Here is a 24,942-nt window from a genome sequence, read left to right on the forward strand (position 1 = left end):
CGGCACCACAGTCAGGATAATGTTCTTTGACTTTTCCAGTGCTTTTATCATAATTCTGCCTAATCAACCAGGGAAGAAAAGCTCAAGGCTTTGACTCTTGATGCTCCCAAAATTTCCTGGATCATAGACTACCTGACATACAGCCTTCAGTTTGTAAGCTTGAGGGACTGTGTGTCAGAAATGGATGTGTGTGATACTAGAGCACCTCTGGGAACTGTCCTGTCCCCCTTCCTCTTCGCCCTTAACACAAAAACTACCAGCACAATATCAGTGCTTGCCATCTATCATTTTCGCATTTATATTGGAGATGAGTCAGAGTACAGGAAAGTCGTGAAAAACTTTGGTCCTGGGAGAACAGCAGCAAAACCATAGAACTGGTGGTGGACTTCCGATGTGCCAGGAAGCTTCAGAGGCCAATCACCCTTAAGGCGGAGGACACGGAAGTGGTACAGAACTACACGTACTTGGAGGTTAACATAAACAGCAAACTGAACTGGTCTGACAACACAGTGACACTGTACAAGAAGGTCCAAAGGAGACTATACTAAGGAGATTCAGGCCTACAGCAAGCTGTTGCAAATGTTCTACCAGTCCATAGCAGCCAGTGTGGTATTCTATGCTGCTGTCTCCAGGGGAAGCAACCTAAGCACTAAAGAAGCACAATGCTTGGACAAGCCTATCAGGAAAGCCTGGACACACTGGAAGCTATTGTGAAAAAGAGGATGAGGGCAAAACTGGATGCCATCATGAAAAATCCCCTCCATCCCTTGTTAACCACAGGCTCATTCCGTCCATTGGAATAATAAAGTTTATCTAATCTAAAAGAGAAGGTGACTTTTACGTTGGATTACTTGGATTCAGAATTTCGAGGCAGAAATAAGACTCAAGCAAAAAGCGTAACATTAGCATTACTCATTAAAGGTACATTCATTGATACTATAATGAAATTCTGATTTAAAAATAAATGGCACCAGTACTTGTGGTCAAGTAATTCGCAGAATTCATCACCTGAGCCCCACCCATGATAGTTCCTGATTGAACAAAAAATATTCTGGAATAGGAAGTGAATTTTTTTAAAAAGTATCAGAAACTACCTTTTAGGAATTCCAAATGGCCCAAGTGCATGTGGGGGAAATGTTACAATAGTTCCCAAGTTTCTAAAATGTCCCTGGTTCCTGAAAAGAAAAAAATCATGTGGTGGGAAAGTGCTCATTGCCATTCTTTTAATTATTTATGCAGTAAGGAGATTGTGGATTTGCTTCCCAGGTCCTCCCTGTCTTTGAGTGGTGAGAAAAATGCTGTATAAATTTAAAGAATTATTATTTAAATGTTGTTTTTCTGCCCTTCCTTATACATCCGTGGGTTAATCCATGAATTTCCCCTTGGGATTAATAAAGCATCTATCCATCCATCCATCCCTCCCTGTGGGGTTTTTGAATACTTTTTTTGGGCTTTTCATATTATTTTAGCACTTTTCAATCCGAAGCCCCCCCAACCCCCGGCCTGTGTAATTCAAAGCCATCCATCGAAGTAGGCACTTAGACTGCATAGGTGTGAATCTTACCTGAGCAGGCTAGTAGGAAGTCGGTCTTGCTTTTTGTCTCTGTTTTGGAAATCTTGTGCCATTTCGCTACTCTTCTGTGCTGTAAATCATAATACATACATTAATTATAGCAGTGTTCATGTTGTTGTTTATCATTGATCCACTGCTTTTTCTTCAGCCACTTTTCTAGGTCAAAGAGTCAGTCCTGATAGTTTTTCATGTTCAACATAGCAACTAACCCTAGATGAGATACCAGTCAATCACAGTTTTTTTTTTAAATTGACATTAACTTTATTTTTCTTTTAAAGCAGGTTTACAAGAGAGTAGCAGCTGTTCACTGTCTTCATTTGCTCAGGCGTCCCTTCATCTGAGACCTCCACTGAAACCAGATGAAATCATAAGAAAATCCAACTCTGGATCTGAAATAGTGAAATCAGCCTCTTTGCAATACACTTCCCTGCCTATAGAAAAGTTGAAAATGTCTGATCCCATCAAAATTCAACAGGTCCAAAACGCAAAACCATTGTATATCTGCCAAGTGTGTGGTAAAGGTTTTAAACGTAAATCTAACTGCAAGGAACACCAGAGAATTCACACCGGAGAAAAGCCATATGGCTGTTCTCAGTGTGGCAAACGATTCACAAAGCCCTCCAATCTTCCGATACACCAGAGGATTCACACAGGTGAGAAGCCGTATTCCTGCTCTGAATGTGGCAAGCGATTTACAGAACGACGACAACTTCAGATCCACCAGAGAATTCACACTGGGGAAAAGCCACACTGCTGTTCCGATTGTGGGAAACGTTTCTCTCAAATTGGCAATCTTCAGAGACACATAAGAATTCACACTGGCGAGAAACCCTACTGCTGTTCAGAATGTGACAAGCGGTTTGCCGAGAGGCAGCAACTTCAGCTGCATCAAAGAATTCACTCTGGAGAGAAGCCACACTGCTGTTCTGAATGCAACAAACGATTTTCACGAAAAGGCAGCCTTCAGAGACACAAGAAAAGCCACACTGGATAAAATTCTTAACACGGTACTCCACATAATAGATTTGTTCAAAATAAAGTCTTTGGCCACTCTAGATAATTTAAAATTAAGGCTGGCAGAAATTATATACAATTTAAATGTAGAATGAAGACTTTTCTGTTGTTTTTGTGCTTTGTACAGCTGAGTATGAAGGACTTTCATGCCAGTCTACCAAGTCTGACATTGTTTCCATCAAGTAACTCCTTGAATGTTCCCCATTGTAGTATGAAGAAGAGAGCTTGCAGCAAACCATTTTTTGGAAATTAGAAGACTTCTACCATGGAATTGTGACTATTTACTATGCGACTCCCGTCTACTGTTTTTACAAGGAAAAGAAGATCCCTTTCATGCAGAGACACCCATGGTTAATCCAGTATCTACATACACTTTTTCAGATGGCTTTCCTTATAATGCCTCACTGTCTGGGTATGGCATTTTTTTCTGTGATTTTTTGAAACAGAGTAGCTATCCACTTGTTAACTTTCAGAGAAAGCGTTTAGGTTTGGTGTGAAATCACAGGAAATTAGATGCTTAAACATTTTTCATTTTCTGTTGGGCAGGTAGTCTGTTTTTATAATATATACAGAAAGTTTATATATTATACAAAATGTATAAATATAGTTTATATACATACTATACAGGTGTATGGAGGGTGATCAAAAAGCCTGACCTATTCAGAGACACCAGTAAAACCAAACAAGTTTTATGTTTCAGATAATCCCAGTGAGCACTGCTGCATTTGTTATCACCTTCTATCTTATAGAAAACTTTTCTTTGCCACACAGATAAAATGGAATGTCTTGCTATTCCAACCACTTCTCTATAGTTGACTTGACATCTTCATCATTGGCATAGCGTGTCCCTCAGACATTGGCAGACAGGTAGTGGTAGTACTGTCACATGTAGAGAGTCCAGTGAAATTCTTACTTGCATATTAACCAACATGTAATGTGACCACTCCAAGGCATCATGACAAGAATGTGGTAAAAAATTCACACAATTACAAGCAAACAACGGGGCTTCCCTTTGTTCCTGAGCTCACATTGCTGGAGTTAGCATATAGTACTTGGGCTGTCATGTGCTTAGTAGCCATGTTCATCAATATGAATGACTGAAGTTATTGTTGAAATTGTTTTCTTCACTACATTTCCATGTGAATTGTATGCAGACCCCACACAGACAGTGGATTAGCTGGGAATGAAACCAGTGTTCCTGTAGCTGTGAAGCAGCACCAACCATAGCATTATGGTGTCACTGGGGCCAGGCCTGGAGAAACAGGGTAACTGTGGCATCTCCTCAAAGGCAAAGACAGCCTTTGTGTCCCATGTGGTGTGAGCAGGGACAATGTCATTAATCAGAACGGGGGATGCTGGACAACTTTCTCTGTTGCTTTTTCCTAGACGAAATGCTGCATATGCCAAAATAAATCAGCATGAAACATTGACCAGTTATGCCTTTTAAGAAATATAATCAATATGAACTACAGCCTCAATGTTATCAATAATTGTGGACATGATCTTACTGGCACTTGTCTGGACCATATGTTTCTTTGTTGTGGGAAAACCTCTCTACTCCCATTGTTTCGACTTTGGACTCTGAGTGATAGTGATGCATACAAGTAAGTTTCTCCCACTCTGAATTACTTTTCAGCAGTTCCTCAGCACACACAGACTTCTGTAATGTTTTAACTGTTTAAGAAATGTAGATTCATCTGACTCCTAGCTAATCCCAATAGTGCCTGTTCTCTCATGCATTGTTACTGTTTAATTCCTTCCATATTAGTGATGTGTTCTTCTGTAATCATTTGGCAGACCCTGAGCAATTTTCCAGAGACATCCCATAATCTCTTAATTATGGTATATGAAGTGTACATTTTGGCTAAATTGAGCATACAGTAGAAGGCATGTCATTCTTGAGCATTAGGAATTCAATGATTGCATGATACTTGATTGTATAGTATTCAGCATCCATGTTGACTGGATACTGAAGCAAGACATATGCATTGTAACACAAAAACGTGTTGTTCATATATTTTAGTACACAGTAGTTACTTGTTGCCACTTACATAATAAACACAGGAGAGTATCTCTAGAAGGTACAGAACTTTTTGATCACACCTCATATTTCTGTTGTTACTACTGCAGGTGGGCCAACATACTTTTAGCACTGTAAGACTGCAAGGTTGGCCTTAAAATGATATAGTAAAATGACCATCTTAAATTTAAAACTTTAAACCCTTTTTAAATGTATCACCTGTTGCTTTCAGTGATCGACAAGGCCTACCCTGTTGGACTTAATGGATTGCAGCTAAAATCAATATGGCAGCTTATCTGTCTCTTTGTTTCCATGGAGCTAAGGCTACTAAGATAAAGCAGACTTCCTGGCTCAAATACAAAGGCTAAGAGCTATACAAAAAAAAGAAAAAAAGCATTGGGTGAAGCATGAGTGACATTGTCTTATTTATTAAAAAAAAATTGCCACTGACCCTTGATTTATGGTAGGTTTTTAAAATGCAGTGTCTTTAATGTTTATTAGGTTGTTTTGATTTATGTTCTCTTCAAAATAACATAAAAGCATGATTTTCATTGGGTTATATTTAAAATGTAAAAGTTAAATCAAAATGCAGTGCTAATTGAAAGAAATGCATAGAATCAAAATGTGGCTGGAAAAGGCAAATATAAATATATATTTATAATTATAATAAATGTACTGAAGCTTAAAGGGGAAAATGGAAAAGAAGAGAAGGAGGCAAAGTGCTAATCAGGATAATAAATAAGAAAAAGAAAATGAGCCAGAAGAGCAAAGGGAATTGGGAAGGAAACAGCTATCAAGGGTCTGGGCAGCATCTGGCAGGGTGGCATAATAGCTAAGGGACCGGGTACTCCATTCCAAGATCTCCAGTTTAATTCCTTCAATTCACTGAGTGATCCTAATCAGGACTCTCAACCTGCCTGAGCTCCAGTTTAGAGAGAAAGGGGGGAAAAATGTGGTACTATTTATCTGTACTTGTAAAGTGCCTTGCAATGGTATGGTGTTTAGCAGAGAAAGGTACGCCTTGATTAATCCTCTCATTGGTAATTGCCTTGTTTTGGTTCATGTTGCACATTAATGTTAAACGTAGTAGATGTGCATGTACATACCGTCATCCATTTGCTGAAAATGCTTAGCCCTGATGTGCAGGGAGAGATGCATATGCAGTGCCTATAAAAGATATTCACTTCTTAGACATTTTAACATTGAATCATAGTGGATTTAGTTTGAAATTCTTAAAAACTAGGGGGCCCTGCCACCTGCTCGCTTCGCTCGCCAACCCTCGTGTGGACACTACACGCTAGTCACTTCATGGCTCTGCCACTTGCGTATGGGGAAGTGCAATTTAAAATTATTTTCATGGGAATTGTTACATATCCATAATAGACCTAACTATTTTGCATACAGCGAGTAATTAACCATAGTAAGAAATAGTAAAATGCAATAAATTGAAAGAAAATTATGTTTCATGTTGCATTATACATTTTCGTTCTGTCTGGCTTTGAAATACTGTTTAAACTTAAACTTTTACTGTAAAATTTCAGTAAAAACAATATTTGGAATTAACTTTTCGTCAATATCGCTTTGAATTTTAATTCCATGTTTGGAGTAACATCACGTCAACACAATGTATAACTGCCCGTGATTGAATTTCGTTTCTATCTCTCTATTAAATAAACCGACTTTTTCGAATGCTTGTCCTAGTGATTTGTTAATCGTCACAGCAAAAACTATTCTAACAGGAAAATGTAAATGTTTTAATACGAATGGCATATCAAAATCTCCTTTGGTGTTTAATGTCATCCACGGAAGATATACTAAGATATAAGATATATAAGATATACCTTTCTTGTCGCCTGTTAAAATTTTACATGTCAGAATTGTTCGACCAATTTTGAATACAACTAATCTTGTCCCGTTGCATAGCCAATCACTTATACATAAATTATGCAATAGCATTACGATACATCCTTCTGTCAACAGTAATTCAGCCGGTGGAAGACCGGACAGTGTTAACGGTTATAGATATTCTATGTGATATTGTAAGTTGATGTTTTCATCTTCCGCACCATCACCACCAACTGTTTCAGCGTAGCCTGTTGATACGCATTTAACAATTTGCCGTGTAACCGATCGACAGTTTTCAAGTTAATTCGTATGACTTTGTTTCTCGGTGCTAGGATTGCCCGTGCACTCACTTCTTATGTTGATAACCCTTCAGGATGAAATTCTGCAATAAGATTTGGACATAATAAGTCTTCTTTTATTGGGAACTTAAAGTGAGGAAAACATTAAAGAGAGCGCAGGAACTGTGTCTGACAAAAGCATTCACTTGAATGAGAGGAGAGAGGGCCGTGTGCATGTGCCGTTAACTGTAAATGCTTGAGAGGAGGCCGGGACTTGTGAAAATGTCTAATGTCAAACTGAAAACAGATCTTGGCAAAATACTCATAGATAGAACATATCTGTAAGTATTCACCCCCTTTAAGTTAGTATTTAGTACACGGGTCCTGCGGTCACTATGGTCCTGGAGGTCTGCAGTGGCTGAAGCCTTTCATTCCATCCAGTTTTGTAATTAGAAGCCAGGCCTAACAGATAATGAACCTTAGTATTTAATTGTGCGTTCATTCTTCCAACACAATTTTTTTTTTTCTTCTGGGAACTTCATCCAAACGTTTTGTGGTCCTTTCCTTCTCTCTATCATTTATTTCAAAACATTTTACTACCACAGTTAATTCTTGATGCATGTTTACAGGTTTAAGTGGAAGTACATAAGCTGGAGAGCTGCTGGCTCCTTTATTTGCACATCATTAATAACTGATGGCTGCTTTAGAAAATGTTAAACAATTAAAAGCTAAATACAGCTGTTTAAAGCATAAATAAGTTAAGGGTTATGAATCATTTCAAGTTAACTAAAACTAAGGCCAAGCAAATATTTCTTTAGTAGTAAATAAACGGTTCTGATTAAGAAAATGGTTAAAGTAAGAACCCACAGCTACTGTGTACCTCCAGGACAATAACTGAGGACCCCTGATTTAGGAGATGGCAGCCATGATAGCCTTGCGTCTGGTTGCTTACATCTCTCTCTCTGTCCCCCTCAATCAGCTCCCCCCATTTTTTCATCTTCTTATTTGCAAAACTTCTTAAGCTCTTTTGGGTGTCATATTGATTGTGAGGGTACAGACATTGTCAAGCCCAGCCACTAATTCTCAATTGAATGGAGATCTGTGCCCATTGTAACCATCCAGGAAACCACAGACACAGCAATGCCCAGCACACTTCCAGGTTCAAATGAATGATTCTTTGTTTGATTAGACACCTTCTTCATGTAAACTCCAATCAAAATAAACCAATCATGATTACTCCGTCCACCTCCAAAGCAGCAATTCCCAATTCCTCTGACTCAATTTACTGTTAAGTGAGGCAGCGGGCTTCCTTTTTAAACCAGACCTGGGAACTGCTTCTGGTCTCCTGTTTAGGTCATCCAGAGAATTTCTGGGTTGTGTGGAAAATGGGGTAGCCCGCCCCTGGCTGGGTCCTCCGGCAGCCCCCAAAGGCCCAGATATGCTTGCGTTTACAAACACCAACTCCCATGCCACCTTGCGGGTGTCTTGATCTATTTAGCTCTGAGAGACACTCTCACCCTTTGTTTGGGGGAATGATCTCTTCTCCTGGTGAGCCTGTTCACCTGCTTCTTCCATTATGGACTCCTACCCAGGCATGAAACCTTCCTTTATCCTGGCCAGGATGCCTGTCCTTCCTCTCTAGCACTTGTGCCATATTTATCAAGCATCTCAGAAGTGCTTCAGCAAATCCACTAAAAACTCTTGACTAAGATAAAAATCTGCCCAACCTCAGAGGATGACTTGAGAAAAAGTTCTGGAGCATCCTACACTTACTGCCAGAATGAATGATGTTATGACTTTACACAACCCGAGCTGCCTCCTGGAACTCGTGAAAGTGTCTTGTAGTTTCCTTTATGGTCAAGCTGTAGTGTTATTAGCAGAAAAGTATAAAGATGATGATAATAATAACAAGAAGGTCTCTACAGTAGCGGCCAGTGACACAAATGTTGTGTTTTGCAAAATTTGCGGCTTCAATTTTTGTGGTGGCAATTCACGTTGTTTTTATATTATTGTGCAGAGTGAGCAGATGCATATTGATTCATTGTGAAGAGCTTTATTAGCATAAAAACTTTTACAAAAAGCCATTTTCACTTATTTTGGCCCTGGCATGAAATGATCAGCTAAAAGTGTCCAGCAAGCGCCAGAACCGTCACTTCCTGAGGAGTCCACTACAGAATCGTGTTCCCACCAGTGCAGAGCTTGCTCAGTATTAGCAACAGATGAGTGTGAGGGCATCTGCACACACAGTGAGGTGAAGACTTTTGGACAATGGCCTTGTGTCAAAAAAGGCAGCAAAGAAGCCCCTTCTTTCCAAGAACATTAAAGACAGACTGAAATTTTGCAGGAAGTACAAGGATTGGATAGCAGAAGACTGGTGCAAAGTTCTCTTTTCGGATGAATCCTCTTTCCAAATGTTTAGGCCATCTGGAAAATCGATTGTCCAGTGAAGGAAAAAGTGAACACTACCATGACTCCTGTGTCACTGTGCCAACAGTAAAGCTTCCTGAGAAAATGCATGTTAGGGATTGCTTCACATCCAAGTGAGTGGGCCCACTCACAGTTCTGCCCAAGAACACTACCATAAATAAAGAATGGTATCAAAATGTCCTCCAAGTGCAATTTCTCTCAACAATCCAGGTGAAATTTGGTGATGATCTGTGTATTTTCCAGCATGATGTAGCACCATGTCACATAGCAAAAGTGATAACAAAGTGGCTTGGAGTTCATAACATTGAAAGTTTGGAAGCTCCCCAGATCTTAATCCCATTGAGAAACTGTGGTCAATTCTCAAAAAGTAGGTGGACAAGCAGAAGCCCACAAATTGTGATCAACTCCAAGCACTTAAAAGGCAAGAATGGTTCACCATCAGGTAGCATTTGGCCCAGAAGCTGATAACCAGCATGCCAGAGTGAACTGCAGAAGTTAAGAAGAAGAAGGGTCAAGACTGGAAATATTGACACTACATAAATTTTTATTTTATTGATTTTATTAAAGTCACACAACGTTCCATACAAATAAATCAATTTTTATAAAAAGTAAGATCGAAAACAAATCAAACCCCACCCCTGAAAGAGAGCTAGGCCAGCAGAGTAAAACTTAAAGCTAGTAAAAATAAGAAAATAGATGAGTTAATGAATGAATAAAGGTAAATGGGGAGAAAAAGGGAGAGAATCTGCTTCCTCGGTGCTTTAAAAGCTTATTCTAAAATTTTATTGATGACTCTACATACATTTGATGTATTTGCCAATAAAAGCCTTTGAAATTTATGAAATGTTTACAAGTGTTCAGTTTACCATAGAAAGATATAAAAACTAGTTGGAAAATGCTGAAGCAGCAAAGTTTGCAAAACACAACATCTGTGTCACAGCCACTACTTTAGGACACTACTGTAGAAGGTTGCCGGTACAAAACCCTTTACTGACAGAAGAGATCCTACTCTGTACTCTGACCCCTAAATGTCGTGCAAAAAGACAGTTTCCTCTTCGGGATTAACAAAGCACAGGGTGGTCCAGATCTAATTCTGCAGATCCAGATCGTCTGGATGACTTTGATTTATGCAGGGGACGATTCCAGTTCGGCGCAAAGACAATTCTTCATGTCGTCAGTTCGCACACTTCTTGATGGTCCGGGATTTTTCGGGTGATTTTCTATGTAATAAGTTATAGCGTAATGAAAATTGCATAATTAGATCTGGACCACCCTATATTTCAAATCAAATTAAAATAGTATTAAATGTAGTAGAAGAAGAAGAAGAAGACAGAAAACATAAAGTAGGATGTTGCACTAAGCTGCGCCATTTTGCATCAATATCATGAGTAATGCATTAATGAGCTTTAAAAATGAATATATACGCCGTATGAGAGTAGAGCCCAATAACAGGAGCATTTATTTAACAATGAATGATCCACAGCTGTACTTTCTGAAGTATCTTAACCCCATCTTCTTTTATGGCCAAAGGAAATGCCTCATAAGCTAATAGTGATAATAGCCACAGCTTGTGCTGTTTCTGGATTCTCATGAACTTTTCCAGTGCTCCAGATCATCCTCCACATTTGAGTGCTGTATACCTATTCGTGATCCTTCCCATTTCTCCAGTGCCCAGGAGTCTGTAACGTGAATAGCGAGGAATTTTAAAGCTCAGTGTTCCTGTTTGACATTTTGCTGTCATCGCCCTTCCAGCGCCACTTATCTTCAGGGTAATACTGTATGTTGGCTATACATTGCAGTGTCCATTCATGAGCAATTCACATATGCATGCTCCTCCACACTTGAGGCAGTGATCTTATTTTGCATGCAGTCAATCACACCAACAGCTTCAGGTAAACCATCAATTTGCATGAATGCAGCTTACTTTAACCTTATCTTATATGGAGTGGTGGGGAAATGCATGAATCTGCTTGTTGCCTCAGTCATTGTAAGGGGTTCAAAAATGCTTGGTTGTGAATTGCCCAGATCAAATCTACTGCAAACCTGCATTTTCTCGGTGACCTAAAACATAACATTACCAATGCTTTCCTTTTGCCCCACAGCACATGGCTTATCTGCACAGATGGAGGAATCATGTAACATACAGGATTTGTAATAAATATTATTCTACCAAAATCTTTGTCAGATCAATATCGTTTTATGAGTCTGTTCATTGTTTAAACACATTAAACCCATTCCTCTCCCAGGATGTGCGTTGTCAGATTGCATATCAAAGTATCAAAGTGAACTTTATTGTCATCTCAACCATATAAAAGTATACCGATAGACGAAATTGCGAAGCTCAGGGTCCACAGTGTAACATCATAAAGTGCAAATTAAAATTCAATTAAGATTAAAAATTAAAACACAAACAAGACTAAGACATTGTGCAAAGACAAGACAAAGAAGTAGCAATATGACGTGCAGTAAGCAATAAGAACATTGATGCAATGTATGGTATTGTGCAATCTAGATACATAAATATAGTCAATAAATATGTAATATGACAAATAAATAATAGATAAAGATAATACAGCACAGTATGAGGTAGTACAGAAATGGCTGCAGGACTCGGTGTATGATGATAGTTGTTTAAGACGTGTAAACAATGACAGGTCAGAATGTTTCACAGCAGAAGGATATCAAGAGTATCAAAATCCTTGAAGGTCAGTATGAGATTTTCAGTTCTTTTCTCCATGCGCACTCATCTTTACAGGAAAGTGGCTCACATGTATAAGAGTTCTGTTTTTAGAGGTGTTTGAGGCCGTGTGGAAGATCCCAGGGGGCAGCATGGTGTTGAGGAGTCTCTGACAGCTTGGTGGTAAAAGCTCCTAGCGAATTAGGACAGCTCATGAGCTCTCCTAAATATAATACAATACAATTTATTTTTGTATAGCCCAAAATCACACGAGGAGTGTCGCAATGGGCTTTAACATGCCCTGCCTTTTGACAGCCCCCCAGCCTTGACTCTCTAAGAAGACAAGGAAAAACTCCCCAAAAAATCATAGTAGGGAAAAAATGGAAGAAACCTTGGGAAAGGCAGTTCAAAGAGAGACCCTTTTCCAGGTAGGTTTAACGTGCAGTGGGTGTCAAAAAAGGGGGTCAATACAATACAATACACACAACAGAACAGAACACAAAGTAATCCTCAATATAATAGTGCAATAGAAATATTACAAGGACAGAGCAGAATTTAACAGTAGATGATATCACATAATAGGATTTGGATTTGTTCAGAGTCCTGGAGACCTCGGCCATCAAGCGACCTCCCCATATTGTCCATACTACAGCTGAGTCAGCGTTGGGCCAGCCAAACCGATGAAAGAACCCCTCTATCCGTGAATTCCTACAATCCTCCATCAGAGATGACTTTACCTTTGACAGGTAGAACAACTTGGCAGTACTGCAACTAGACAGTGAATCCTGGTGAAGTTAAGATTAGTTCCCTAAATTAGGAAATAGGTAAAATGCCTTCTAGAACCAAATTTGTATCACTCTCAGATTTTTTGAGCCAATCTGAACCGTTTTCCTGCATGTTAAATGTGGGCACTGGACTCCAAAGCCATTCATGTGCAGCTTTCCATTTGCTTGGGCTCAGTGTCTTGCTGGAAAACAAATCACCTTGCAGGGTTTCCTCCATGATTTCCCTGCATTTTCCCCCTCATAAGCCTTATAGGTCCCGCTGCAGAGAAGCACCACCATGCGTCATGGTGGGGATGGTATAGTGTAGTGTAACATGATGACCAAACAGCTTATCAAACCAGAGAATGTTCTTCCAGCTGACTTCAGGGTATCCCATTTTGCCTTCTTCTGAGATGTCTTTTGCATCTTTTTCTCTTTGCCACTCTCCATAAAGCTGCAACTGGTGGAATACTCGGGCACAGTTGTTGCACAGGCTCTCCAAACTCCTCCACTGTAGCTTGTAATTTCTTGCGAGTTCTCAGAGGTCTCTTGGTGGCCTCCCTCACTCACCATCTTCAGTTGTTGTCAATGACCTGCTCTAGCAGACTAAACAGCTGTGCCATCCTCTTTCCATGCCTTCATGGTTGATTTCACTGGATATTCAGGGCCTTGGAGATTCTCTTATTTCCATCCCCTGACTTGTGCTTTTCACAGATTTGCTTGAAGTGTTCATTTCTCTTCATTTTGTAGGTTAGCCCACCATACTGACTCTCCACAAGTTGGTCCTTCCACAAACAGACACGTGCATTTAGACTAAAATCAACTAAAACCCCAGAGAGTTGATCTCCATTGAACTCATGATGGGACTTCTAAGGTCAATGGGCTGCATTAGTGAGGGTTTGGGTGGGTTCTTATTAAATGGGATGAACACTTCATTAATAATAACTCTTTTCATTTATACAATGCTTTTCTTGTTACTCAACACACTTCAGTGAGTGGGGAACCACTTCAACCAACACTAATGTATAGCATCCACCTGGATGATGCGATGGCAGCCTTTGTTTCACCAGAACGTTCGACACACATGGGCTATTAGGTGGTGAAGTGGTAAGAGACAATTAGAGACAAGGGATGATTAGGGGGCCAGAATGATTAGATTGTGGTGGACACTTTATCCTGGTGGACACTTTATCCTGGACATCATGATACATCCTACTCTTTACGAAAGAAGCCCAGAGATCTTTTATGGCCCCGGAGAGTCAGGCCCTCGTTTTTACGTCTCATCCCGAAGAACGATGCCATTTTTACAGCATGGTGTCCCCATCATTACACTGGGACATTGGGATCCACATTCAGGCCACAGGGTAAGCCTCCCCAACACATCTTCCTGTAGCAATCCAGTCTTTCCAACATGGCCTTCCATTCAATTATTGGCCAGGCCTGAACACTCTTAGCTTCAGGTGGATGACCTGTTCTGAAGCGCAAGTGGTATGGCTGCTGGTTCATCGATCCATTATTGATTCACTATTTTGTGTTTTATATTTGTATTTAATTTAGACATCTTTGCAGAGATTTGCTTTCACTTTAAAATTAAGGAGTATTTTTCTGATGATCAGTGCCAGAAGTGTCAAATTAAATCGACTGTGATTCAATGTTGTATAGCAGTAATGTGTAAAAACGTCCAACAATGTGAATTCTTTTTTAGGCAGTGTATATGCATTAATAATTTTCAATATATTTTACAACTTTAAATACGACGGGGGACCCATAGGCAAGGAGAATTTTTTTTTTAAATCTTACATTTCTCAGAACATTTCTAAAATTTAATCACCCTCAGAATACTCTGAGATGCACAATACACTTGGCCCACCGCTTTTACCATTGTTCAAAACTGTTCTGAAACTCTTGCAAAATGATAGCCTCCGTCATTTGCTTCTTGACCTCCTTTACATCCTAAAAATGCTTTCCTTTAAGGTCCCTCTTCATTCTTGGAAATAAGACAAAAAATCGTAGGGTGCAAGGTCCAGGGAGTAGGAGGGAGTGGGAAACCATTGTCATCCTATTTTTCGTGAGAAGCTACCTCACACTCAATGCTGTGTGGGGTGGAGCGCTGTCGTGATGCAGAAGCCATTCACAATTTGGGTTGTTTTCTCCGCACTGCATCACGCAATCGCTTGAGCACTTCAAGGACCCCGCTTGGCCAAATGCTGCTGAGGGTAGTCTAGTACACACTTCTAGCGGCAAAAATCTCGCTATTTTTGGGTCCCCCCTCATATTTAAGTCAAAATTACTTGGAAATAGTCTATGGTTAATATGAAAAGGCCTCACTTGCTCAGTGTCGTTCCTAGCATATGTACGTTTGGTCCTCAAAATCGTTTCATGCAGTGAACAAGTCTGTTTTTGAATTTCTTCACCTAGAGAAGAACTCAGAACAGTCAGAAGTTTAAAAATGGATGTGGTGACAATACTGGAGATTAAAGAACTGCTAGCCATTGGGCCTTCACAGACAAAGGGTTTTGGGAGAAAAGCCAAGCGGCATGTGAATGACGATGAGATTAGTGAAGATCTGTTTGCTAGTGCAGGATTCAGAGTGTTACAAGAAGGGCAGACGGGCTCTTGTTTGTGACTGGTGCCAGTGTGTTGAATTTCAGATTATATAGTAAAGTGAGGAGTGTGTCCAGACAATTCTACAGATATTGCTAGCTAGAAAAGTTTCTGGGCAATCCTCTTATGCCTTTATACATTACTGTATATTAAATATTACATTTTCCTAAATGATAATGAGGAAAAAAAACAATTGTGCACCACATGAAATCCTCCGAATTCCTGCATGAATGGCTCTTAGAATTGATTTGATGCTTGTGTAAGTCGAGGCTCTCAAGTTCACTCATGGAAGGCCGCGGTGGCTGCAGATTTAATTAGAATCCAATTACTGCTGCTGAAGCAATTATTGCTCAAGCAACATTTTTGTGCTTCATTTTCATTAGCTCAGTTGTTAAGATTCCAAGCACTTAATTGCTTCTTTTCGTCTTAAACAGCTGTATTGCCTGTTTTTAATTGCTTTTTGTTTTAGCCGGCAGCCCATTATCAATGAGATGCAAATGAGAAATGAGCCAGCAGCTCCCCATCCTCAACTGGTTCTGCTGCATGTGTTCATCATGAAGGAAAATATTTGAGGGAGGGAGAAAAAAAGTGAAGGACTGAGAATTACTGATTGGGTGATAGAAACAGAAATGGAAAAATGTGCAGGGTAAGAAACCCTGAGTTGGCACAATTCCATTCAGTTCATTTTGTTTTTGTGTCACGCTCTTCACTGACTGCACTAAAAGCATGAACAAGCCCTAAAATTAAATTATATGCAGCGATTGGTGTCTAAATAGGAAATGGAGTTGGGAAAAAAAAAAACCTGCAGCCGCTGTGGCCCCCCCAGGACCAAACCTAAGTGACCCCCTGGCTTACATCAGCGGTGTTCAGGTTTGGTCCTGGAGGACCACAGCAGCTGTTGGCTCCTTTTTGTCATCTGCATCTCTCCATTAATTGGCAGCTTGTCAAGAAAACAAAAAGCAATTAAAAGCAGGCCATGTCTACTGCTAAAAGAAACAATTAACGCTTGGGAATCTTTTTGAGTTAACAAAAATGAAGCACCAAAATGAACCTTGAGAAATAATTGCTTCTGAAGCAGTAATGGGTTTCTAATTAGGAAACTGGGCTGGAAAAAAAAAAATTGCAGTCGCATTTTTGGGTTGTATGGTTCCTCATAGAACTATTACTTGACAAAGCACCATTTAATTCCGAGAAGGTTTCTTTGTGCTTTGAAAAACTTTCTAATATATAGAAAAAAAAAAAAAAAGAAATATTGAATGTATGGCAGGCTACATAACAGGACACTGACAGATTAAGAAAGCCTGAGCTTATCCCAAGTCACTGCATACAGTAAGAGCCAGGACGTACTGGCATTTCATAAATCTTTTACCATCTGTTCCTGGGTATTTACTGAATGTTAAGGGGGGCGTCACGGTGGCGCAGTGGGTAGCGCTGCTGCCTCGCAGTTAGGAGACCGGGGTTCACTTCCTGGGTCCTCCCTGAGTGTAGTTTGCATGTTCTCCCCGTGTCTGATAGATAGATAGATAGATACTTTATTAATCCCAAGGGGAAATTCACATAATCCAGCAGCAGTATACTGATACAAAAAAAAAATATTAAATTAAATAATAATAAAAATGAAAAAAATTTAAATAAAATTAATGTTCGCATTTACTCCCCCGGGTGGAATTGAAGAGTCGCATAGTGTGAGGGAGGAACGATCTCTTTAGTCTGTCAGTGGAGCAGGACGGTGACAAAAGTCTGTCACTGAAGCTACTCTTCTGCCTGGAGATGATCCTGTTCAGTGGATGCAGTGGATTCTTCATGATTGACAGGAGTTTGCTTAGTGCCCGTCGCTCTGCCACAGATGTTAAACTGTCCAACTTTAATCCTACAATAGAGCCTGCCTTCTTAACAAGTTTGTCCAGGCGTGAGGCGTCTTTCATCTTTATGCTGCCACCCCAGCACACCAACGCGTAGAAGAGGGCATTCGCCACAGCCGTCTGGTAGAACATCTGCAGCATCTTACACGTCTGCGTGGGTTTCCTGCAATTTAGGTGCATTGGCGATTGTAAATGGCCCCTAGTGTGTGCTTGTGTTGTGTGGTGGGCACTGCCCGGGGTTTGTTTCCTGCTTTGCGCCCTGTGTTGCACCCTGGGTTGGCTTCAGTGGACCCCCGTGACCCTGTAGTTAGGATATAGCGGGTTGGGTAATGGATGGATGGATGGATGGAACCTGTTAAGGGTCTAAATAAATATTCTTTTCTGTAACCTTCATGTGGATGGCTCTTTTTGACGACCAAAAATGGTTCCTCTATGGGATTGCTCTGAAGAGCCCCTCTGGTACCTTTATTTTTAACAATGTGCTACAGCCTGACAAGACCGAATGTGACACCCTGATCTAAACCAAGAACGCTCCGAAAAAGCTGACACATCCTCATGACTTTTTCAAATGTATTGTTTAAAGATTTCAGGACAAGGGTGGAAAGTATGAGTGAACAATAAGCGAAAAGGGAAAACCTGGAGTTGGGAGTTTCCATCAATGATGTAACATCAGATGTGAGTCTTGACATCCTCAATCCAGTAGAATATCCCATAATGTTGGTGTTCTGCACTGGACTGCACAGGTGAACCCAGAATATCCTAAATGGTTCATTAATTTATTCTGTATGAGTGTGAATATATATATACACATATATATTAATGTTTGTATATATCCATCCATTTTCTAACCCGCTGAATCCGAATACAGGGTCACAGGGGTCTGCTGGAGCCAATCCCAGCCAACACAGGGCACAAGGCAGGAACCAATCCCAGGCAGGGTGCCAACCCACCGCAGGACACACATCAAGCACACACTAGGGCCAATTTAGAATCACCAATCCATCTAACCTGCATGTCTTTGGACTGTGGGAGGAAACCCACGCAGACACGGGGAGAACATGCAAACAACACGCAGGGAGGACCCGGGAAGCGAACCCGGGTCTCCTAACTGCGAGGCAGCAGCGCTACTACTGCGCCACCGTGCCGCCCTGTTTGTATATATGTATATATCTATTCAATTCCATAACCCACTTATTCTGCGCTGGGGCAAATTGAACCTATGCCAGCAAGCAAAGGGCACAAAGCAGGAACAACACCAAGAGAGGGTGCCATGGTGAACACACAAAGTGACTTGAGAAACTCTTCAGAGCCCTTCACGTTTATTTTTTAATTTTGCCGTGTTGCAGTCTTATGCTGAAATCTTTGAAATTCATTTTTTTTTCCATCATTAAACAGCACTCAATACCTCCGAATGACAACATGAAAACAGAATTTTAGGATATATCTTTTCGTATTTATTGAAAATCAAAAACTGAAATATCCCATTGACACAAGGATTCAGACCCTTTTCTCAGTACTTGGTTTGGCGGCCACTCCATCCTGGAGTCTTCATGGCTCTGACGTGGCAAGCTTCACACTCCTGGATTTGGGGATTTTCTGACAGTCTTCTCTGTCAGGTTAGATGGAGACCCTCAGCAGACCACTATTTTCAGGTCTCTCTAGAGATGTTCAATTGGCTGCAAGGACATTCACGGATTTGTCCCCAAGTCTTTTTGTCTTAGTGTTGTGTCCTTTTGGAAGGTGTACCTTTGGCTCAGTTTGATGTTACAGTGCTCTGAACCTGTTTTTCCATTAAGGATGTCTCTGTACTTTGCTTCTTTCAGATTTCCCTTGACCCTGTCTAGGTTCCCAGTACTTGCCACTGAAAAAACAATCCCACTCCACAAAGCTGCCAACCCCATGCTTCATTGCTGGAATGATATTCCACACGTGCTGAGCAGTGCAATCAATCAATCAATCAACTTTTATTTATATAGCACATATTCATACAAAAAAATGTAGCTCAAAGTGCTTTACAAAATGAATAGAAAAATAGAAGACACAATAAAAATAAACATAAGTCAACATTAATTAACATAGAATAAGTAAGGTCCGATGGCCAGGGTGGACAGAAAAACAAAAAAACTCCAAAGGCTGGAGAAAAAAATAAAATCTGTAGGGGTTCCAGACCAAGAGACCGCCCAGTCCCCTCTGGACAATCTACCTAACGTAAGTCAAACAGTCCTCTTTGTATTTAGGGTTTTCATGGAAGGACTCAGTGCACACATGACACCTAAACCTGAGGCCAAACAGTTTAGTGCTGGTTTCATTAGACCAGAGAAACTGGTTTCTCACAGTGTCAGAGTCATTCAGATGCCTTTGGCAAACTTCTAGCTGACTTGCATATGTATTTTACTGAGGACAAGCTTCTTCCTGGCCTCTCTCTATAATAAAACACAGTTCAGTGGAGTCTTGCAGTGATGGTTGTCCTTCTAGACGTTTCTCCCGTATGCACACCGTTTCACTGGAGCTCAGCCCACATTGCCTACAAGGTTCATGGTGGTCACTTCTCTTACCAAGGCCTTTCTCCTACAATTGCACAGTTTGACCAAGCAGCCAGTTCTAGGAAGAATCATGGTTGCTCCAAACGCCTTCCATTTAAGAATTAAGGAGGCCATTATGCTATATGGAACCTTTAACCATTTCTCTTTTAACTCCATTGCAAACGAATAAAGCTCTGATCTCTCCCCTGTACGCTAATACATGAATCTATAAAATGTTTACAATTGGGCAGGCAGCATCATCATTTTTACTTCAAAAGCAAAAAGAGCATTTTTAACCATAAACAAAATACTTTAGTACCTCACGAGAAGATAGTTACACTTTAGGTGGGCAGTCTTTAGCATTTTCGCAAATCCTAATGAGGGTAAACTCCAGTATTTAGAATTTGTACACTTGAGACCAGAGTGGTTTTGAGTCCAAGCTGGACTCTTCTAGAAATAAAGAAAATGTAGAACTAACACTTGTTACAGATAGAAGGCAAATTATGAGTGTGAAGAGGTGTTTTTGTGTGAATCACATCCAGCCCGAGACATGACCCACTCTCAAGTTCAGTCAGAGTGTCTTTTAGTTTGATTCTGTGAGTTCTTCTGAGGGGGTTTCATTCATTCAGGCCTCAAACAAGTCAATAAGTAATTTCCTGCACTCTGATTTGTACTTATTCAATACAGCTCGAGAAGAAGCATTCTGTGGTGTTTTAAATGTTAATTTACTTATGGTGTAAAGTTTTCAGTTTCTCTGAAACCAACTTGTTACTTGCTTTACAAATTTCTTTTCCAGAGAAGGTGGCTGGTGTGGCTGGTACCCTCTCTGAAATATATGTGAATTTTTTAAGCTTTGGGGTGTACCATGGTGTGTGTCAGGGGTCTTCAGGCTGGGCTGTGCACCTCCTCATCTCCTCAAACTGTTGGTTTGCAACAGACAGAAAGTGTGTGTGTGTGTTTGGTCGAAGGCTGACACTCTGAAATAAGAATCCTCTGAAGAACATGCGTGTCATCATTCTCCCAGAGATCATTGCTATCAATTCTCCTTCTTCTCCTCCTCTAACAGTTGACTCTTTTCCAAAGTATCTGCTTTATGCTGATTATGTCTTGTAGCATGTTGCTGAGTTGAACTGATCTCAGAATTACAAATATTAGATGGGTCTGCATTTGCTGCACTGGACAATATTTGTGGGGATTGCCTGCCTCCTAAACATGTTTGTTTTCTTTCATGGGTGAAGACATGGCAGCTGAGTAACACTACAGTGTAATCTGATTTTGTTTTTAATTCAGGTCAGTTTACCTTAAAGCTGTCCATGCATCCAGAACTTTCTGGTATTTTAACCAGGTGGTTCAAGATGTTGGCCACTGCCATGATTTCAACATGTATGCTTTGTGTTTGTCTTTTGATGTTATCTTAACCTATTACTTTATTAAAGCAAAACCTCCCTTTGGTATGTTGTGTGATTATTTGACATCCATATTCAACACAGATTGATTTTTCTCCCTCATTGTTTGAACAATTTGGACATTCCAATATGGCTCGGAGTCCTGCCACGTGCAAAAGGTCGCTGACAACACTGCTATCGTGGGCTGCATCAGGAGTGGGCAGGAGGAGGAGTATAGGAAGCTAATCAAAGACTTTGTTAAATGGCCGACTCAAACCACCTACACCTGAACACCAGCAAGACCAAAGAACTGGTGGTGGATTTTAGGAGACCCAGACCCCTCATGGACCCTGTGATCATCAGAGGTGACTGTGTGCAGAGGGTAAGACCTATAAATACCTGGGAGTGCAACTGGATGACAAATTGGACTGGACTGCCAATACTGATGCTCTGTGTAAGAGAGGACAGAGCCGCTATACTTCATTAGAAGGTTGGCGTCCTTCAACATCTGTAATAAGATGCTGCAGATGTTCTATCAGACGGTTATGGTGAGCGCCCTCTTCTACGCGGTGGTGTGCTGGGGAGGCAGCAAAAAGATGAAGGACGCCTCTCACCTGGACAAACTGGTGAGGAAGGCAGGCTCTATTGTAGACATGGAGCTGAACAGTTTAACATCCGTGGCAGAGCGACGGGCGCTGAGCAGACTCCTGTCAATCATAGAGAATCCACTGCATCCACTGAACAGGATCATCTCCAGGCAGAGGAGCAGCTTCAGTGACATTTTAAACAAGAGGGCCCAAACCTTTGCATGCCACTGTAGATATTTTAAAATTAGATTCAGTACATAAAAAGTCCGTCCCTGATCAGCAGCTCACCATTGCTGAGATCCATCATGACTACTTCCATGAGACTCTAATACATTTTTAGGCCACTTTTCGGCCACTTACTAAGTAATGGATTTAACAAGCTAGTAAGTGCTTTGTCAACGCTCTGAAGTTGTCCTCACTGGGGGACATGAGATGTGGACAGGGTTGGATGGCTGAGTGTTGACATACCAAGGTGGGATGTTGAATGAGTATTGGGCCACTGGTCTGTGAAAACACTCACTCAGTTCTCTAACTGCCTACTTCAGTCATTGATTCTTTACAGCTTTTATGCTTAAACACATTTATGGTATTTCTACCAAGAAAGTTCATAAACACACTGTATTCTGAGAATCTAGGGGAGCAAGAGAAAGAAAAATGGAATTGGCACTTTACACAAGTCCGGTGGTGTGCTGCCCTAAGTAGAACATCCATTGGCTTCTTCAACATCGTCTTCACCCACAACACTCACACTAAACAGTCCCTGCCAGATGTTTGGTATCATGTTGATTTATATGAGAACTCCTCTTTCCATCACACAAATAACAGAAATCACATACTTACCTAAAGAAAAATAGTACCAGGAATATGCCATCAAGTGATCATTTCCAGATCCCTTTTGTTGCTAGAAACATGCGATGGACATATGGAAGATGTGTTTTCTTACACAGGCAGCACGGTGGTGCAGTGGGTAGCGCTGCTACTTCGCGGTAAGGAGACCTGGGTTTGCTTCCTGGGTCCTCCCTGCGTGGAGTTTGCATGTTCTCCCCGTGTCTGCTCCGGTTTCTTCCCACAGTCCAAAGACATGCAGGTTAGGTGCATTGGAGATCCTAAATTGTCCCTGTTGTGTGTGTGTGTGCCTTGCGGTGGGCTGGCACCCTGCCTTGCGCCCTGTGTTGGCAGGGATTGGCTCCAGCAGACCCCCGTGACCCTGTAGTTAGGATATAGCGGGTTGGATAATGGATGGATGGTTTTCTTACACTGAATCTGTTGCTGCTTCAAAGTGGATGCATTTGGGAAGTTTTTAGGCTTTTATTTTCTGGAGGTGCTCTGTGCCCCATAGCCTCCATTATTAAAGATCAGGGCAGGCAAGATATTTTTTAAAATTTATAGAAAACACTTAACTTTAAAACACAAATGGCATATGGCAAAAACATATTTACCATGTTTATGAAGAAATAATTTGGTTTTGGTGGTTGGACATTCTCTTTAAGAACATTCTGGTCAATTGCACAATTCCTGCTTCCTTCACTCCACCCCTCTACACCAGACATAGTGGGCCTTGTGCCGCACAAACCTATGACCCATCTATCCATAGAACAAAAAGCTTGGGGATCATGCAGGTGTGGGAGATGAGCACAAATGTTCCTCCTGGATGGCAGAGATTTCCACCTTCCTCTTCACCCATCAGTCCCATTTTGACTCCATCTCATGAATACTAACCTCAGTTCAGCCTACAGAGGCCTGCAATACTTTGGATGTCCTTCTCAGATCCTTTTTCAATGAGTCATCGCTGTGCCCTTGAGGTCATTTTGGTAAGCCTGTCTTTCCTTGAAGATTCTGCTCCAAATGTCCTTCTTCTGGAGATAAGGGCTCTCACTGTGGAGTCCCAGAGCCTTAGAAATGGCTTTGTAACCATTTTCTGATTGGGAAGTGTAACATAGTTTGATATATATTTGTTTTTATTATTAATGTCCAACAATATCCAATTTTAAACATGCAGGGAAGCCAGTTAACCCAGTTGTTGCTTGGGGACATTTATGATGCTACTAGATCAGATAAGAACCTTTGTGTAGTATTGGACTGGGGGGTTGAAGGCTCTTCATCAATCAGGTTGCAACTGATTGCACAAGAATGCTTTGCTGTTACCCACAGCCATGATGAGTATGAAGCTGCTGCTTTGATACTCTATCTGCGACTTCAGAAGCACACAGTGCATGCGGAAAGTATTCCCAGCACTTCATCACTTTTTCCACATTTTGTTATATTACAGCCTTATTCCAAAATGGATTAAATTCATTTTTTTCCTCAGAATTCTACACACAACACCCCATAATGACAACATGGAAAAAGTTTACTTGAGATTTTTGCAAATTTATTAAAAATAAAAAAAACTGAGAAAGCACACGTACATAAGTATTCACAGCCTTTGCTCAATACTTTGTCGATGCACCTTTGGCAGCAATCACAGCCTCAAGTCTTTTTGAATATGATGCCACAAGCTTGGCACACCTATCCTTGGCCAGTTTCGCCCATTCCTCTTTGCAGCACCTCTCAAGCTCCATCAGGTTGGATGGGAAGCGTCGGTGCACAGCCATTTTAAGATCTCTCCAAGTCTTGGCTCTGGCTGGGCCACTCCAGGACATTCACAGAAATGTCCTGAAGCCAGTCCTTTGATATCTTGGCTGTGTGATTAGGGTCGTTGTCCTGCTGAAAGATGAACTGTCGACCCAGTCTGAGGTCAAGAGCGCTTTGGAGCAGGTTTTCATCCAGGATGTCTCTGTACATTGCTGCACTCATCTTTCCCTTTATCCTAACTAGTATCCCAGTTCCTGCCACTGAAAAACATCCCCACAGCATGATGCTGCCACAACCATGCTTCACTGTAGAGATGGTATTGGCCTGGTGAGGAGTGGTGCCTGGTTTCCTCCAAATGTAACGCCTGGCATTCACACCAAAGAGTTCAATATTTGTCTCATCAGACCAGAGAATTTTGTTTCTCATGGTCTGAGAGTCCTTCAGGTACCTTTTGGCAAACTCCAGGCGGGCTGCCATGTGCCTTTTACTAAGGAGTGACTTCCATGTGGCCACTCTACCATACAGGCCTGATTGGTGGATTGCTGCAGAGATGGTTGTCCTTCTGGAAGGTTCTCCTCTCTCCACAGAGGACCTCTGGAGGTCTGACAGAGCGACCATCAGGTTCTTGGTCACCTCCCTGACTAAGGCCCTTCTCCACTGATCGCTCAGTTTAGATGGCCGGCCAGCTCTAGGAAGAGTCCTGGTGGTTTCAAACTTCTTCCACTTACGGATGATGGAGACCACTGTGCTCATTGGGACCTTCAAAGCAGCAGAAATTTTTCTTCAACCTTCCCCAGGTCTGTGCCTCGA

At 41.1% G+C, this 24,942-nt stretch overlaps 1 protein-coding gene across 3 annotated transcripts in view; it reads left to right on the forward strand.

The window, feature by feature from the left end:
- The window catches only part of LOC120528058 (zinc finger protein 32-like), a 43,419-nt gene extending 37,433 nt beyond the window's left edge, over window positions 1–5,986 (forward strand). For 2 of the 3 annotated variants that reach the window (XM_039752046.1, XM_039752047.1), the window contains exon 3: window positions 1,852–5,986. In XM_039752046.1, coding sequence (XP_039607980.1) covers window positions 1,852–2,567 — 716 coding nt within the window. In that variant the 3' untranslated portion in view covers window positions 2,568–5,986. The remainder of the gene's footprint in view (window positions 1–1,851) is intronic. The other variant, XM_039752048.1, reaches the window with a different exon arrangement.
- The last annotated feature ends 18,956 nt before the right edge of the window (window positions 5,987–24,942 follow it).

Source organism: Polypterus senegalus, chromosome 4 (genome assembly GCF_016835505.1).
Source record: "Polypterus senegalus isolate Bchr_013 chromosome 4, ASM1683550v1, whole genome shotgun sequence".
In the NCBI taxonomy this organism is placed as follows: domain Eukaryota; kingdom Metazoa; phylum Chordata; class Cladistia; order Polypteriformes; family Polypteridae; genus Polypterus; species Polypterus senegalus.